The sequence below is a fragment of the Canis lupus genome, chromosome 1 (assembly GCF_003254725.2).
Source record: "Canis lupus dingo isolate Sandy chromosome 1, ASM325472v2, whole genome shotgun sequence".
Classification (NCBI taxonomy): domain Eukaryota; kingdom Metazoa; phylum Chordata; class Mammalia; order Carnivora; family Canidae; genus Canis; species Canis lupus.
This window is the reverse complement of record NC_064243.1, coordinates 109,952,294-109,966,927: the sequence shown is the minus strand read 5'-3', so window position 1 is coordinate 109,966,927 and position 14,634 is coordinate 109,952,294. Positions and strand designations below refer to the sequence as shown.

General features: G+C 54.3%; 1 protein-coding gene across 2 annotated transcripts; it reads left to right on the top strand.

Moving 5' to 3' along the window:
- The first annotated feature begins 3,443 nt into the window (after window positions 1-3,443).
- Window positions 3,444-14,392, top strand: GIPR (gastric inhibitory polypeptide receptor). Of its 2 annotated transcripts, none has more exons than XM_025424622.3 (13): window positions 3,444-3,519; window positions 4,737-4,864; window positions 5,256-5,355; window positions 5,802-5,909; window positions 6,979-7,082; window positions 8,197-8,300; window positions 8,501-8,645; window positions 9,355-9,514; window positions 9,724-9,784; window positions 10,104-10,173; window positions 10,291-10,379; window positions 10,471-10,609; window positions 12,548-14,392. In XM_025424622.3, the coding sequence occupies exons 2-13, from the start codon at window positions 4,793-4,795 to the stop codon at window positions 12,890-12,892; spliced, it is 1,497 nt and encodes a 498-aa protein (XP_025280407.1). In that variant the 5' UTR covers window positions 3,444-3,519; window positions 4,737-4,792; the 3' UTR covers window positions 12,893-14,392. The 2 variants fall into 2 exon arrangements, with proteins under 2 accessions (XP_025280407.1, XP_048950293.1); XM_049094336.1 differs by lacking the exon at window positions 3,444-3,519 and having other exon boundaries at window positions 4,617-4,864; window positions 12,548-12,589; window positions 12,686-14,392.
- Window positions 14,393-14,634: the final 242 nt, after the last annotated feature.

The window sequence follows — 14,634 nt, the reverse complement described above, 5'->3', positions numbered from 1 at the left end:
GCTCCTGACGCTGGGAAAGGAGCTTCGGGGCTGGCCCGCTACCACCAGGGGGCAGCCAGGGCTACAGGTTTTAATCTCTCAGTGTCTTTTCCCAGGGTGGGGAGGTTTACACATTGCTTCCAAGGTGGGTAGGGGGTAGTTGGAGCTGTCTGGGGCCCCGGCTGAGAGCCCCTCTGCTCTCCTGTCCCCATCCTGGCCTCTTGGGCCCCTAGAGCCCCCACCCCACCAGCAGGAGATTGTGTCAACACAGCCCCGCTGCTTCTAGCCAGGACAATATTTGCCCTCAGGATCTGGGGAGGTCTCTATGGCAACGGGCTGCTGGGGTGGGGGCGGGGAGAAGCACCCCTCCCGGAAGAGGGCGAGGGGTGCTAGGCATCTCTGCCTCATCTCTGTCTGATTGTGTCTTTGAGAGTTTACCCCCACCCCCATCTGTGTTCCAAACCTCTCTATCTGAACCATCCCTCCATCCCTATCTCCATCTCTCTCTCTCTGGATTCCTGTCTGTTTATCTCTATCTCTCACGTCTCATCTCTGTGGGTCTCTGTCTCTGTTTCTTACTGTCTCTTTCTGGGTTTCATGTCACTATATCTTGGTTTCTCTTTGGGTCTTTGTCTCTCACTTGGATCCCATGTCTGTGTTTGTCTCTCAAGGCCACTGTCTCTGGATCTCTGTCTCTTTTCTGTCTCTGGGTTCCTGCTTTCTCTGGACCATATTTGTGTGTATCTGCAAGTGCAAGCACGCACGCGTCTCTGTAGATCTCTGTGGGTCTTTCAGGCCTCATCTATCTGCAGTCCTGAATCTCAGGGGGGGCCCTGCAGCCTCCCATTTCTGGCCTTGGTCCCCCATGGGGTGCCCCTTCTTCCCATCTCTCTCTGCCTCATTTCTCCTGTACCATCTGCTGGCACACCAGGCGCCTGCTTGCTTCCCACAGGCTCTGCTTGGTCACAGCCCCAGCAGGGCAGGCATAGGCCTTCCAGCTTCTTCCCTGCCACCAGCCACCTTGTCCCTTGGGGGTCACTGCCTGCTCCCAGCGGGGGGGTGGGACGACCACAGTACCCACCAGGCCACAGGACCAGAGGCAATGGAGAGAGAGACACCCAGAGATGGCACCCTGAGAGCTGATAGGAGATGGGACAAGGGGAAGAGAAATGGGAAAGGTTAAAGATGGGAGACAGTGAGAGAGAGACATACACAGAGAAAGAGGTGTGGGAATCAGAGAAGGCTGCGTGTGCATGCATGTGTATGTATGTGCACATGTGTGTGAGTGTGTGTGTGTGTGTCCCTGCTGCTCTCTCCCCGGACCCTGGGAGAATGCAGAGAACCCAGGAGGGCTGCAGTGGGCAGAGGGCCAGTCTGGGACCTGGACACCGCCTCTCCTGTGCACCTCGTGAACCGGGGTCCCCTGCAGGGGCGAGTGAGGAGCTCCAAGCCACAGCAGCATCCTAGCTGGCTCGCCTCTCCTCAGGGCCCACCTTTCAGGCTCTCTCTCCCTCCACTCTCCCCATCTTCCTCTCAGTGTGGCCTGTTCACTGTCCCTGTCCGCCTAACTCTCTGTCTCTCTCTCTTTCATTGTCTATGTCTCTCTCCCTGTCTCTCTGTGTATCTTTCTCTGTCTCTTCTGATCTCTTCCTCTCTGTCTCTCTTGGTCTCTCTCGTCTCAGTCTCTTCCTGTCTGTCTGTCTCTGGTCTCTCTGGGCCCTTGGTTTCTCTTCCTGTCTCTCTCACCACCTTAATTCCTCTCCACAGCTCCCCTCTTCCCCAGTCTCTCCCCTCCCCCTACGCAGCCACCCCCCCTGCCCCACCTTCCCAACCGTAACCAAGTGGCCCCCCAGGCTCTCTTGGGGCCAAGGAGAGACTCCCTCCCAACCCCAGCCTCTCCCTGAGGTGCTGGGTTATCTCAGACCCCTCTCCCTCTCCACTCCATGAACTGAGCCTTTCCCAGGACCCAGAGGGCGCCAGGAATGTGGGGCAAGGAGCAGGAAGGCCAGCTGGAGGCCAGGGAGCCAGGACCCCCCCCCCCTTGGCCACCCCGCTCTCCTAGACTTGTCTCCTTCCGTCTCCTGGTGCAGTACGCATCCCCCCTACTCCCTGCCCTGGCTGTGCCTTGGGGTCTCAGTTTCTCTTCTGCAAAGTGGGCATATTCACCTCTGCCCCACTTATCTCCTAGGTCCCAGGGGAGTGTGTGTTCCTGAGTGTTACTAGTTGACTAATGTGCACGAATCTGTGCTAGTGGGGGATGAGACTACTGGGGATGAGAACGCTGAGAACTGGAACTCGGTTTTTAAGGCTTCCCCTCTCATGTAGATGAGATGTTCCCTGTGTTTTAGGGCAAAGGAAGAGACTGGAAATGGAGACTGTGGGAAGGTGTATGATTTGGTGGTGACCGTGACCGTGAGACCTAGTGAGGCTGTGGGTTCGAGTGTGATCACAACATGATGGTGTGTGATCCTTTGTGCATCTGTGGGGATGCGTAGGATGCTGTGATGGTGGCATCGTGGCATGTGATGTGTGTGTGACTATGTAGGACTCATGAGTGCGGGTGAGGACAGGGTGCAGAGTTGAGTGTCCGTATCCTCATGGCTCTGGATGTGACCCTGTGAGGGTGACAGCGTGACGACGTGACACCGAGAGTGTGTACTTTAGTGACAGTTGGAGAAGGTATGTTGTTGGGATATGACTGTAGACTCTGGTGACCGTGTGAACTGTGAGAGTGGTAATGGGTATGGTTGTGTGACCTTGTGTGTCACAGGTGATGGCACCAAAGGATTACATGTTTGTGAGGGACCACATATGGGTGCGTGTCTGTCATCGACGGTCATTCTTCTAGCCTCTGCTCTATGCCAAAGCTTGCTGAGTGATGCTGGGGACCTAGAGGTGACTGCCAGTGAGGAGACAGAAGGCGTTTGTGACGGGACCTAATGATTGTGTGACTGCGTGTGTGACTGCGTGTGTGACTGCCCAGGATCATCAGCACTGTGGGAAGTGGTGATTGTGTTGTTCTGTGAGTGGAGGAGCCTGCACTCCAGCTGCACGGCTGTCACTGTGGATGCCTGTCAACCTGTAGGGGAGAGACCTTGGTTCTCTGAATGTGACTGTGGATTGCGTGACTGTAAGTGACCATCAGCAAAATATATTTGCAGTGAGGCTCAGTGTGTGCCTCTGTGCTGTGCCTCTCCATGGCTTGGTGAATGGGACCACGTGTGACACTGTGTGTGGCTGCGTGACTCTGGCTGTGTGCCATGGCTGGGTGGGATGGGTGGGATGGGTGGGACAGTGTGAAAGACTGTGGGCCCGGCTCTGTGACTGCTCTTCCACGTGACCTTGAGCGGCAATGATCCTCACGTGCTGCTGGCCCCAGACTCTGGGTCTCAGCCCCAGAGCTCCCCCTCCTGCTCCCTGGCCCCGCCCTCTCCCACCACCCCAGGCTGTCAACTCCTCCAGAGCCCAGGAGAGGCAGTGGAGGCAGCAGCAGAGGCAGCAGCAGCCCGAGTGAGTGATCAAGGGAAGATCTGGGGACAGGTGAGGGCTTCCCCATCCCAGCTCGTTCCCCTGCCCTCATGTCCCACTCAAGTCCCCGGGGTCCCCTCTTTCTCTGTGTCTTAGCTCATGCTTTTGTCTCTTTGTCTCTCCGTGCCCCTCATCGTTCCGTCTGCCCGTCTCTTCATATCTCTGTCTCCGTGTCTCCGATCTCTGTTTAGCCTCTGGATGGCTCGGTTTCTCTACGTTTATCTCTCCTTGGATCATTTTCTGTGTCTCTCACCAGGTCTCTATCCCCTGTTTGTTTCCTAACCCACATTTTTGTCTGTCTTCTGCTTTCTGGTCTCTTGCTGTGTTATCTCATTCTGTTCAGTTTATGTATTTCTGTCTTAACCATTTCTGGGGCTCCCTCTGAGATCTTCCCCGCTTCCCCCTTTCTTCACATGGTGCTGTGGGGGAGTTACTGGGGTTAGACGGATTTTCAGGCATGTGGGCCCCTGCAAACCTAAGCCCAGAGTCTGGCTCCTCTCTAGTCCCTAGGGAGAGGGTTGTTCCATGGACTCTGGGCTTTATCCACAGCGGGCAAGTTTTTTTTTTTTTTTTTTTTTTTAGATTTTATTTATTTATTTGAGAGAGAGAGAAACAGAGACAGAGACAGAGCACAAATAGGGGGAGGGGCAGAGGGAGTGAAGCCGAGGCTGCTGAGCTCAGAGCCCGCCCGATATGGCGCTTGATCTCAGGACTCCGGGATCATGAACTGAGCAAAGGCAGACCCTTAACCTATTGAGCTTCCCAGGTGCCCCTACAGCGGTCAAGTTTTATAAGGTCGGGATCCTCCCGATCTGCCATTTGAAAACCTTCTGGGCTTGGAGAGTGGGAACTCCGACGGTTATTTCTAGCTCATGCCAGACAGTTTCTATGCCTTCCTCTCCAAGGCAGCCCCCAGATTCTCCAGAACCTCTAGGTCTAGACTCAGGGTGACATTAGCGCTTCCGCTGGGAGCAGCTCTAGGGCAACCGCGCCCTCAGCAAACACCCCCCTTCCACCGCTGCTGCCCCAGCAACAGTTGGGGGCGGGCCTAGGAATCACGTGCTGGATCTTGGCCTCGCCCACCCTCCCCCACCCCTCGAGTCATCACTTCTGGGGGCCTGGGGAGGGGGCCCCTGCCTCCTAGTCCGCTTATTTGAAGCTCAGAGCGGGTGGCGCTGGGGCTGGAGGCGGAGGTCAGAGGCTCCTGACTCTGCCTCCTGACCCTTCAGGCCGGACTGCCCCTACGCGACCAGGCCCTCGCCCCCCATGCCCTGCCGCCCTCGCAATGTCGATCTGTCCGCCTTGGCGGCTGCTACTGCTGCTCTCGTCGTGGAGGCCGCTGCTCGGGAGGGCGGAGGTGAGGACCCGAGGAGCCGCAGGAGTTCAAGGCTAGAAGGGAGGTCTAGGGACGGTTTTAAGTCTCCCCGCGCTGCAAGAGAGAGTTTTAAGACTGCCTAGATTCAAGTTGTTTCCAGTCTCTCTTCTTTCCCCTTCAAATCCTCCTGATGATTTCCAGCCACTCCTTCCCCTAATTTTGCTGAAAGTTTTCAGCCCTCCACAGCAACTCCGCTGGTCTAGGCACCCCTCCAGACTCAGAAGAGAGTTCTAAGCCACCCAAGACTCCCGGACAAAACAAGGCAACCTCTTCAAATCCCTGTAGCGTGTCTCTAGCCCACTTGAACCCTGCTGCCTGAGAGTGGGGATCGGTCGAGTGTGTGTGGGGTGTCCTCCCTGCTCTCTTTCCATAGACAGACTCTGTCGGTCAGACGGCGGGGGAGCTGTACCAGCGCTGGGAACGGTACCGCAGAGAGTGCCAGGAGACACTGGAAGCCGTGGACCCCCCAGCAGGTGTGACTGGGAGCGGGGACCGGGGGTGCGGGAAGGACTAGGGCCGAGGGGGGTGTGCTTGAGTCGGGCTAGGGCTGACGGTTCAGGGGGGCCTGAAGGAAGTCTGGGGTAGGGGTGGGCTGGGTTGGAGCTGCCTGAGTGATGCTTGGCTTGGGTGGGAAGGACCTAGACCTGAATGCGCGGAGGTACGCAACTCCGACCAGTGGGAGAGGCCTGGGAAGAAGCTTGAAATGGGCGGGGCCTCGGGCGGGGCTGCACGCGGTGGGCGGGGCCGAAGGGCGCGAGTGGGGCGGAGCCTGGGGTCTGGTGAGAGGGGCGGCGGCCGGGCCGGCCCCGGGCCACTCCAGGTGGGCGGGGCTAGGGAGGAGCTTGCTTGTGATCCGCCGAGAAGCCTTGGGTTATGTTCAGTCTGTCCTCCCGACGTCCGGCCTCCACGCCCACCCCAGACCTCGCCTGTAACGCGTCCTTCGATATGTACGTCTGCTGGGACTACGCTGCACCCAACGTCACCGCCCGTGCGTCCTGCCCCTGGTACCTGCCGTGGCACCGTCACGGTGAGGTGCCCCCTGGACCCCAGGCCCTTCCCTGACAAAATTAACTTCTAACCCTGCCCCAGACACCACTGCACCCCTCCCCACCCCCCCACTGCGAGTTCGCCTACACTTGATCTCCTGCTCCTCTCTGGCTGGGTGTCTCCGTCTGCCTGACCAACCCTGGCTCTGCCACTTAGTGCCCCTTCTCTCTCCATCTCTCTGAGGATCACGGAGTTCTTATTTTCTCTGGGCGTCTTGGTCTTTCCATCCTAACTGGCTATTTGGCCTGGAGCAATTTATTTAACTTCTTTATGCCTCAGCTCCTTTTTTTTTTTTTTAATAAATATTTTATTTATTTATTCATGAGAGGGATCCCTGGGTGGCGCAGCGGTTTGGCGCCTGCCTTTGGCCCAGGGCGCGATCCTGGAGACCCCGGATCGAATCCCACGTCAGGCTCCCGGTGCATGGAGCCTGCTTCTCCCTCTGCCTATGTCTCTGCCTCTCTCTCTCTCTCTATGTGACTATCATAAATAAATAAAAAAATTTTTAAAAAATTTATTCATGAGAGACACAGAGAAAGAAAGACAGAGACACAGGCAGAGGGAGAAGCAGGCTCCATGCAGGGAGCCCTATGTGAGACTCGATCCGAGGACTCCAGGAACAGGCCCTGGGCTGAAGGAGGCGCTAAACCGCTGCGCCACCCGGGCTGCCCACCTTCTTTAAAAAAAAAAAAAAAAAAAAAAAATTACTTATTTATTCATGAGAGACACACAGAGAGAGGCAGAGGAAGAAGTAGGCTCTGCAGAAGCCCTATGTGGGACTCGATCCTTTGGCTCTGGGATTATGCCCTGGGCCGAAGGCAGACGCCCAACTGCTGAACCAGCCAGGTGCCCCAGCTTCCTCTTTTGTAAGATGTGGTTGATAACAGTGTCATTTTCATAGGCTTGTTAGGAATATTAGTTTAATTAATATGCATAAGGGTGTATTATCATACATCACTTTGGCTATCTCTGCCTTTGTCTTACTTTTATCTTTCTGTTTCAGTCTCTGTTTCTCTGTGCCTCTGACCCCTTCCTTTGTGTCCCCACAGTGGCTGCAGGCTTTGTCCTCCGCCAGTGTGGCAGTGATGGCCAATGGGGACCTTGGAGAGACCATTCTCAGTGTGAGAACCCAGAGAAGAATGGGGCTTTTCAGGTAAGAAGTGTTGAGGGATTCAGGTCAGAATGTGCAGGGAGAGATGAAAAGGCAGCTGCTTCAGGCTAAACTTGAAACCCCTTGTACTATTCAAAGACTCTAGGTTCCAAGTGATAGAAATCTAACTTTTTAATTTTTTTTTATTTATTTATGATAGTCACAGAGAGAGAGAGAGAGAGAGAGAGAGAGAGAGAGAGGCAGAGACATAGGCAGAGGGAGAAGCAGGCTCCATGCACCGGGAGCCTGATGTGGGATTCGATCCCGGGTCTCCAGGATCGCGCCCTGGGCCAAAGGCAGGCGCCAAACCGCTGCGCCACCCAGGGATCCCGAAATCTAACTTTTTAAAAAATATTTTATTTATTTATTCATGAGAGACAGAGAGAGAGAAAGAGAGAGAGGCAGACACACAGGCAGAGGGAGAAGCAGGCTCCTTGCAGGGAGCCTGATGTGGGATGTGATCCCCGGTCTCTAGGACCATGCCCTGGGCCGAAGGTGGAGCTAAACTGCTGAGCTAAGGAGGCTGCCTGATAGAAATCTAACTTAAATAAGTTGGAGAAAGAAGAGAAATATATTGGCTTCTGTGATTGAAAAGTATAGGACAACAGCTTCAGGCATAGCTGGATCTAGTGCTCAAAAGATATTGTTGGGAATCTTTTTGTCTCTCACCACACCATGATTTTGCTTTCCTCTGTGCTGGTCTCATCTTTTCTGTGGGGTGGAAAAGTGTGGTCCTCTTAATTAGCATGAGGCTCACATACCATCAACCAAGCAAGACTGTGAGGAGACTGAACTTTGTTCTTAATAGCTCTAATGTAATGTCCAAGGATTGCCACTTTGGGTCATGCATCCACTCTGCATTAATCACTGTGTATGTGTGTGTGTGTGTCTGTGTGTGTAGGGGGTTATATAGAATGCTCTGATTGGCTGGTCACATGCTTAGCCCTGGAGTGAGAGGTGGAGTCGGCCCCACTCAAACAAGGGTTGTTGGATCCCCAAGAGGAAACTGGGATGCTAGCCAGGAACAAAAAGCAGGGCCCCTTTCTGACCCTGGGGGAAACACTGAACTCTGTTCCTGTGTCCTCCTACCCTCCTGAACTCTCCTACCCCAACCTAGGATCAACGGCTGATTTTGGAGCGGCTGCAGGTCATGTACACCGTGGGCTACTCCCTGTCCCTGGCCACACTGCTGCTAGCCCTGCTCATCTTGAGTTTCTTCAGGTGGGACCTCTAGCCTTGAGTCACAGCAGCAGAGACTGGGTTCCAGTTTGCCTAGTAAGATGGGGTAGTCAGGCTCCCCTAGCAACAAGCATCCAATGGTGGTTCTGTGGGACAGGCTGGGAGGTGATTTGATTTAAGGAGCTCTGTGTGGCCAAGGACAGGTATCCAGGGGTCCCCAGACTGTGCCCCAAATCCCTTAGGCGGCTGCGCTGCACTCGCAACTACATCCACATCAACCTGTTCACGTCTTTCATGCTGCGGGCGGCGGCCATCCTCACGCGAGACCGTTTGCTACCTCCACCTGGCCCCTACCCTGGGGACCAGGGCCCCGTCCTGTGGAACCCGGTGAGCATCTCCCCTCTTTCTTAAATTGGGATTTTGCCTCCTCTGGTGGGGCCAAGAGATTCCCAACCCATTTACTACCTCCTACACTATCAACAGTTTATCTCTCTGGAGCTCTCCAAACACATTTGAAGAGGGGTCCTTCCAACTCAGCCTCCTCCTAGTCCACCCCATCACCTCCTTCCTCATTATCTCCCTGGACTTTTTCACAAAGGAGAGAGGGTCCCTCTGCTGGAGGTGGGGTGTGGCAGGATGGGAGAAACTAACCCGTGGGGGTGGGATTTGGTAGATACCAATCTGTTACTTGAGACAAAGGTGGAGAGGCTAGAGGCTGGGGGCTCAGGTGAGAAAAACTTTCAGGTGAGAAAAACTTTCCCGTAGCGAGCTGGGTCATGCCGATTGTGAAGAAGCTATGTGCTGGGGGAGTCCTGGTGCTGTCCCTGAGAGAGGCCATAGTTGGGGGGGAATTTGGGGTGGGGGAGAAACTGACAACAAGATGGGAAATACCAATTGTTAAAGTGGTAAGAGCTGGACAGCTCTGGGGGTAGGGAAAGAGAATAGGAGAGAGAAATCTATCACAGACGCCATCCTCTGGTGATGCAGAGCAGGAGGTAAATAGTCGAGGGCAGGAGATAGGGTGGAAGAATGACCAGGTGGATGGAGGAGGAAGGCTTGGGGACACCCTGGAGGCCCTGACTGCCCCCTCCCCCAGGCCCTAGCTGCCTGCCGTACGGCCCAGATCGTGACCCAGTACTGCGTGGGTGCCAATTACACGTGGCTGCTGGTGGAGGGTGTCTATCTGCACAGTCTCTTGGTGCTCGTGGGAGGTTCCGAGGGGGGCCACTTCCGCTGCTACCTGCTCCTCGGCTGGGGTGAGCCCCGACCCTGTCCCCTGCCCAACCTGGCACGTCTCCATTCCCCCAACTACCCTGCTGGTCTACCTCAGGGGTGCTCCTTCCTTCTCTGGGCTTTCGCCTCCCCATCCTGGCGGGGGAAATTCCGCGGGTCTTGGGCCTGGCGGGGCCCGTGCGCGCGCTGACAGCTGCGGCGGGGTGGGGGGCGGGGGTCGGGGTCTGCACAGGGGCCCCCGCGCTTTTCGTCATTCCCTGGGTGATCGTCAGGTACCTGTACGAGAACACGCAGTGAGTCTTGGGGTCTGGGGTGGGGCCTGGGAGGCGGGCGGAGTTCTGAGGGACTTGGGCGGGTTGTGATGGAAACGTGGGGAGGTTCGGAGGGCAAGTAGGGGCTGGGAGGGTGTGGATGGGATTTAAAGGAATGGGGAGCTAGGAAAGGTGGTGTCCTGGAAGAGGGCGGGATGGGGGCGAGGCCTGGATCGTAGCGGGCGCAGCTTTAAAGGAACGGGGGTGTGGCGCTCAGGAAAGTGGGCGGAGCTGGCGAGAGAGGGTGCGTGACCCTGTGAGTCCTGGGGTTTTCTCTTAGTTCTACTCCCCCCACCCCCAGGTGCTGGGAGCGGAACGATGTCAAGGCCATTTGGTGGATCATACGCACCCCTATCCTCATGACCATCTTGGTACGGCCGACTCTGACTCCTCCTGGCCCTCTGGAATTTCCCACCCTGGGAAATGGGGGCCTACCCTCTGTCCCCAGGACAGGATTGGGTCGGCTCAGCCTCTATCTCTCCCTGCAGATTAATTTTCTCATCTTTATTCGCATTCTTGGCATCCTCGTGTCCAAGCTGAGGACGCGACAGATGCGCTGCCCGGACTACCGGCTGAGGTGAGGGAGCAGGACGGGCGTGGAGGGAGCGGGGCGGGGTGCGAGACAGAGGACCTGGGGCAGGGGGACCACTGCCACCCTCTACCTCCAGGCTGGCTCGCTCCACATTGACGCTGGTGCCCCTGCTGGGCGTCCACGAGGTGGTGTTTGCTCCGGTGACAGAGGAACAGGCCCGGGGTGCCCTCCGTTTCACCAAGCTCGGCTTTGAGATCTTCCTCAGCTCATTCCAGGTGCTAAGGCGATAAGTCGGGGTGCCGGGGTTACACCCCTGGTCCTGGGGCCCTCCTCCCCAGAGGAGCATGGGGCTGCAATCGTCCACTGATGCGGCCACCCAATAGGGTGTAAACATGTTCACAAGTTCATTCATATATTCTGGGCAAAATACTGAGCTAGCTCTGTCCAGAGCTGGGGAGGTAGGAAGGACCAAGAGAACAAAGCAGGTAGGCTTAGCAGTACTGCCTCCTAGAGACGATGGAGGGCATTGCAGCCCAGGCAAGCACAGGGCCAACTTTGCAGCTCTGTGGCCTTCACCTAGGGTCTAAGTCTAGGGTAGGTAAATGAGTTGCCTGAGGCACAAAATGTAAGGAGGCACCAAAATTCAAGGCCAACAACCCTGTGCTTGCCTGCCTAACCCTAGTTGCCATGCTTTTTCCTTGCTGGGCCTCAGTTTCCTCATCTCTAAGTGGAAACAATACTGATCTCACCTCACAAGGCTCATTCATTCATTAAATTCAGGAAAAATTTACTGAACACTTACTGTGTACCAAGCACTTTTCCGGGCCAAGAACCAAATGGTCCCTACCCTCTATCAGGAGAGACAGATTGCTAAACATCCTATGTAAATAAAATATACAGAATGTCAGATGGAGAGATATTCCTAGAAGTGGGGGTAGGGGGAAGCAAGAAAATAGAGAAGCAGACAAAATATGGGGTTATAGACAGTGGGTGAGGGCCTCACCGAGAAGACGGCCCCTAACATGGAAGAGAGTACCTTTCCCAATGGAAGAAGGCCAACATGCCTGAAGTGGTGGGAGCTACAGGGAGCAAGGGGGAGACATGACAGTGAGGTAACATACCCGGGCAGATCCCTGGGCCAAGTGAGTACCTTGGCTTTTCCGTGAGTGATTCAGGAGCCACGGGAGCAGAGGGAGGTGATCAGAGGTAGATTTTAACAGGATCATGAAAATGAATAGTAAGATTTGTAAGATCTTAACATAAATAATTCATTGTATTAGTTTACCAATTTATTTAATTTTTAAAAAGATTTTATTTATCCATTCATGAGAGACACACACAGAGAGAGAGAGAGGCAGAGACACAGTTAGAGGGAGAAGCAGGTTCCATGCAAGGAGCCCGATGCAGGACTCGATCCCGGGTCTCCAGGATCACACCCCGGGCTGCAGGCGGCACCAAACTGCTGTGCCACCGGGGCTGTCCTAGTTTACCAATTTATTTGTAATTATATATTACATATATATTTTAAAGATTTTATTTATTTATTCATGAGACAGAGAAAGAGGCACAGATATAGGCAGAGGAAGAAGCAGGCTCCCCAAGGGGAGCCTGATGTGAGACTCGATCCTGGCCCAGGACCCCAGGATCATGACCTGAGCCAAAGGCAGATGCTCAACCACTGAGCCACCCAGGTGTCCCTATATATTTTATATTTAAAGTTTATATGCAAAATGTATAAACTTATATAAAGATAATTCTTAAGTAAATTAATTTATTAATAATATGTAATATATATAATAAAAGGTTATAAGAAGCTTAAGAAAAAGGTTTTACACTGTGTGCTGGGCACTCCAGCTTCTTGCATAGGATTATCTTAATTCTGACAACCAGCACTATAATATGACCCCATTTTACATATGAAGAAATAGAGGCACAAAGGGGTTAAGCACTTGCCCAAGTGGGTCAGAAAATGGGGAAGCTGTTATCATAATTAGGTGGCCTACCTCGGAGGTTCCCTTTTAATTAACCCCCTTCTTGCTCAACAAACTGAGGCAGGCAAAGGGGAGCCTGGAGCTCGAGGGTGACTGATATGGCCTAGGACCAGGGTAGTGGCAGCCTAGGTTGCCTGGGACCAGGTAAGGGTCCGAGCTCATTCAGGGGGTGTCTGTGATCCTGCCCCCACTTGTGATTTAACCCCTTGCGTCCTCCGGCAGGGCTTCCTGGTCAGCATCCTGTACTGCTTCATCAACAAGGAGGTAGGGACGGCCTCGGCTCGCCGCCCGCGCCCTCTGGCGGCCGCACAGGGAATGGCCGGGAACGCAGGGAAGGTTCTGAGCGCCGTCGCATTGCAGGTACAGTCGGAGATCCGCCGCTGCTGGCACCGCTGCCGCCTGCGCCACAGCCTCGGGGAGGAGCAGCGCCAGCCACCGGAGCGCGCCTCCAGGACCCTGCCCTTGGACTCAGGCCCCTGCCGGGTCGCCGCTGACGGTGCCCGGTCCTTGGGGACCCTGCCGGGGTCTGGGGACGAGGCCAGCCGGGTCTTGGAAAGCTACTGCTAGGCAGTGGAGATCCTGTGTCCGTTTTAGCACGTATTCATTGAGCACCTGCTGTGTACCAGGCCCAGTGTGGAGGTGTGGAGGGCGCTAGAGAAATTGGGGTGTGGTGGGAGGAGGAAAACAGAAGACAAAGTCCCTGTTCTTCTAGAGTTCACAGTTCACAACTGAGGGGGGTGGGCAGCAAAGACAGAACAAGTTATACATACACTGTGGAACTGGCTAAAGAAGAACAATTAAAGGGAGCCTAGGGTGGCAGGAGGGCATCTCCAAGGAGGTGGCACTTAAGCCATACCTGCAAGAGGTGAAGGAGACTGCTTTGGGAAGAGGATTCTAGGCAGAAGCAGCAGCATCCGCAGAGGCCTTGAGGCAAGAAAGAGCTCAGCCATGCATGAGGAACAGACAGGTGGCCTGCATGGCTGGAGTGGGATGAATCTGGGCCAAGAGATGTGGGGAGAGAGAAGCAGGCAAGGGCATTGAAGATTCCTAGCAGCAGCGTCTCCTGGGCTAATTTTTTTTTTTTCTTTTTTCTGGGCTAATGTTTTAAGCAGATCCTCTGTCTGCTATGTGAGGGAACAGATTATTAGGGGCAGGAGTGGCAGCTTCAGAAGCATGTGAAGTAGTTGGGCTCTGGCACTATTTTAAAGGTAGAGCTGAGGATTTGCTGATGTTTTGCATGAGGGAAGTGCAGCAAGAGAAGTCAAAGAAGACTCCTAGGTTTGGGATGGTGGAAAGAGAGAGGGAGATGACGTTCAGTGGGGGTTGAGCCAAGAGTGTTCTTTGGACATGTTGGGCTGGGAAAAATGCCCTGGAGCTCACAGGACAGGTGAGAGATGGAAAGAGAAATGTGAGCAGCACTGGGGGCCAGAAAGGAGGACTTCATGTGTAGACTAAACATGAACCATTCAAGGCAGGCCTCAGAGCTGCAACTAGGACAGACCACTGCCGGCTGCGGGTATGGACGCACCTCTCCACCCTCCTGGGCAGCCCTTGGAGACTGGGAGAGATGGAGAGAAACCGACAGCCTGTGTCTGGACCACCTGTACACACACAAGACCCTCACTCCTAAATCCTTCCCCCACTTAGAACTGCACTTAGATTTAGTTAGTACCTGGGTGTTATTTCCCTTGGGGTCCCCAGTCCCCTGGACAGATGTGCCCCACAGCAGCTTAACGGAGTCCTTCTTCATAGGTTTGGGGTGTGTGTGTGGGTGTGGTGCTAAGGTAGGGGCCTTGTAAATAAAGCATGAGAAATAGCTGTACTTTTTTGTGTATGAGAGGTGGGTCAATCTTCTCCCCTAGGTCATCAAGAGAAATGAGAGGTGGGCTGTGTGCTTGTGGTAGCCTTGCAACCCCTTCAGTCATGTGTTGCCACAAGAACAGGGACATTACACCACCACTGTCCCCCATGCCTAAAAGAAATCCTGATTGGGACTGTTCATGTGATTTCCTGATACTTAACTATTTGCAATGTATACAATTAAAATATTGTGTGTGTGCCAAACAATTCTGAGGGCTGCTTCTCTAAAAGATAGTATAGGAATAGTAAGGCTGCAGAAACCAGCCTGGTTTAAACTTCACTTGGCTACTTATTCACTGGGTGACTTGGGAAACATTCCCAACCTGTGCCTCGGTTTCCACTTCTGGCAAGCGAGTAGTGATGGTACCTATATTCTGCGGTTGCCTGAGATTCCAGTGAGTTATTCTTAGGATACTTCCTGGTGCATGGTGCATGCTTTTCCTGCATTC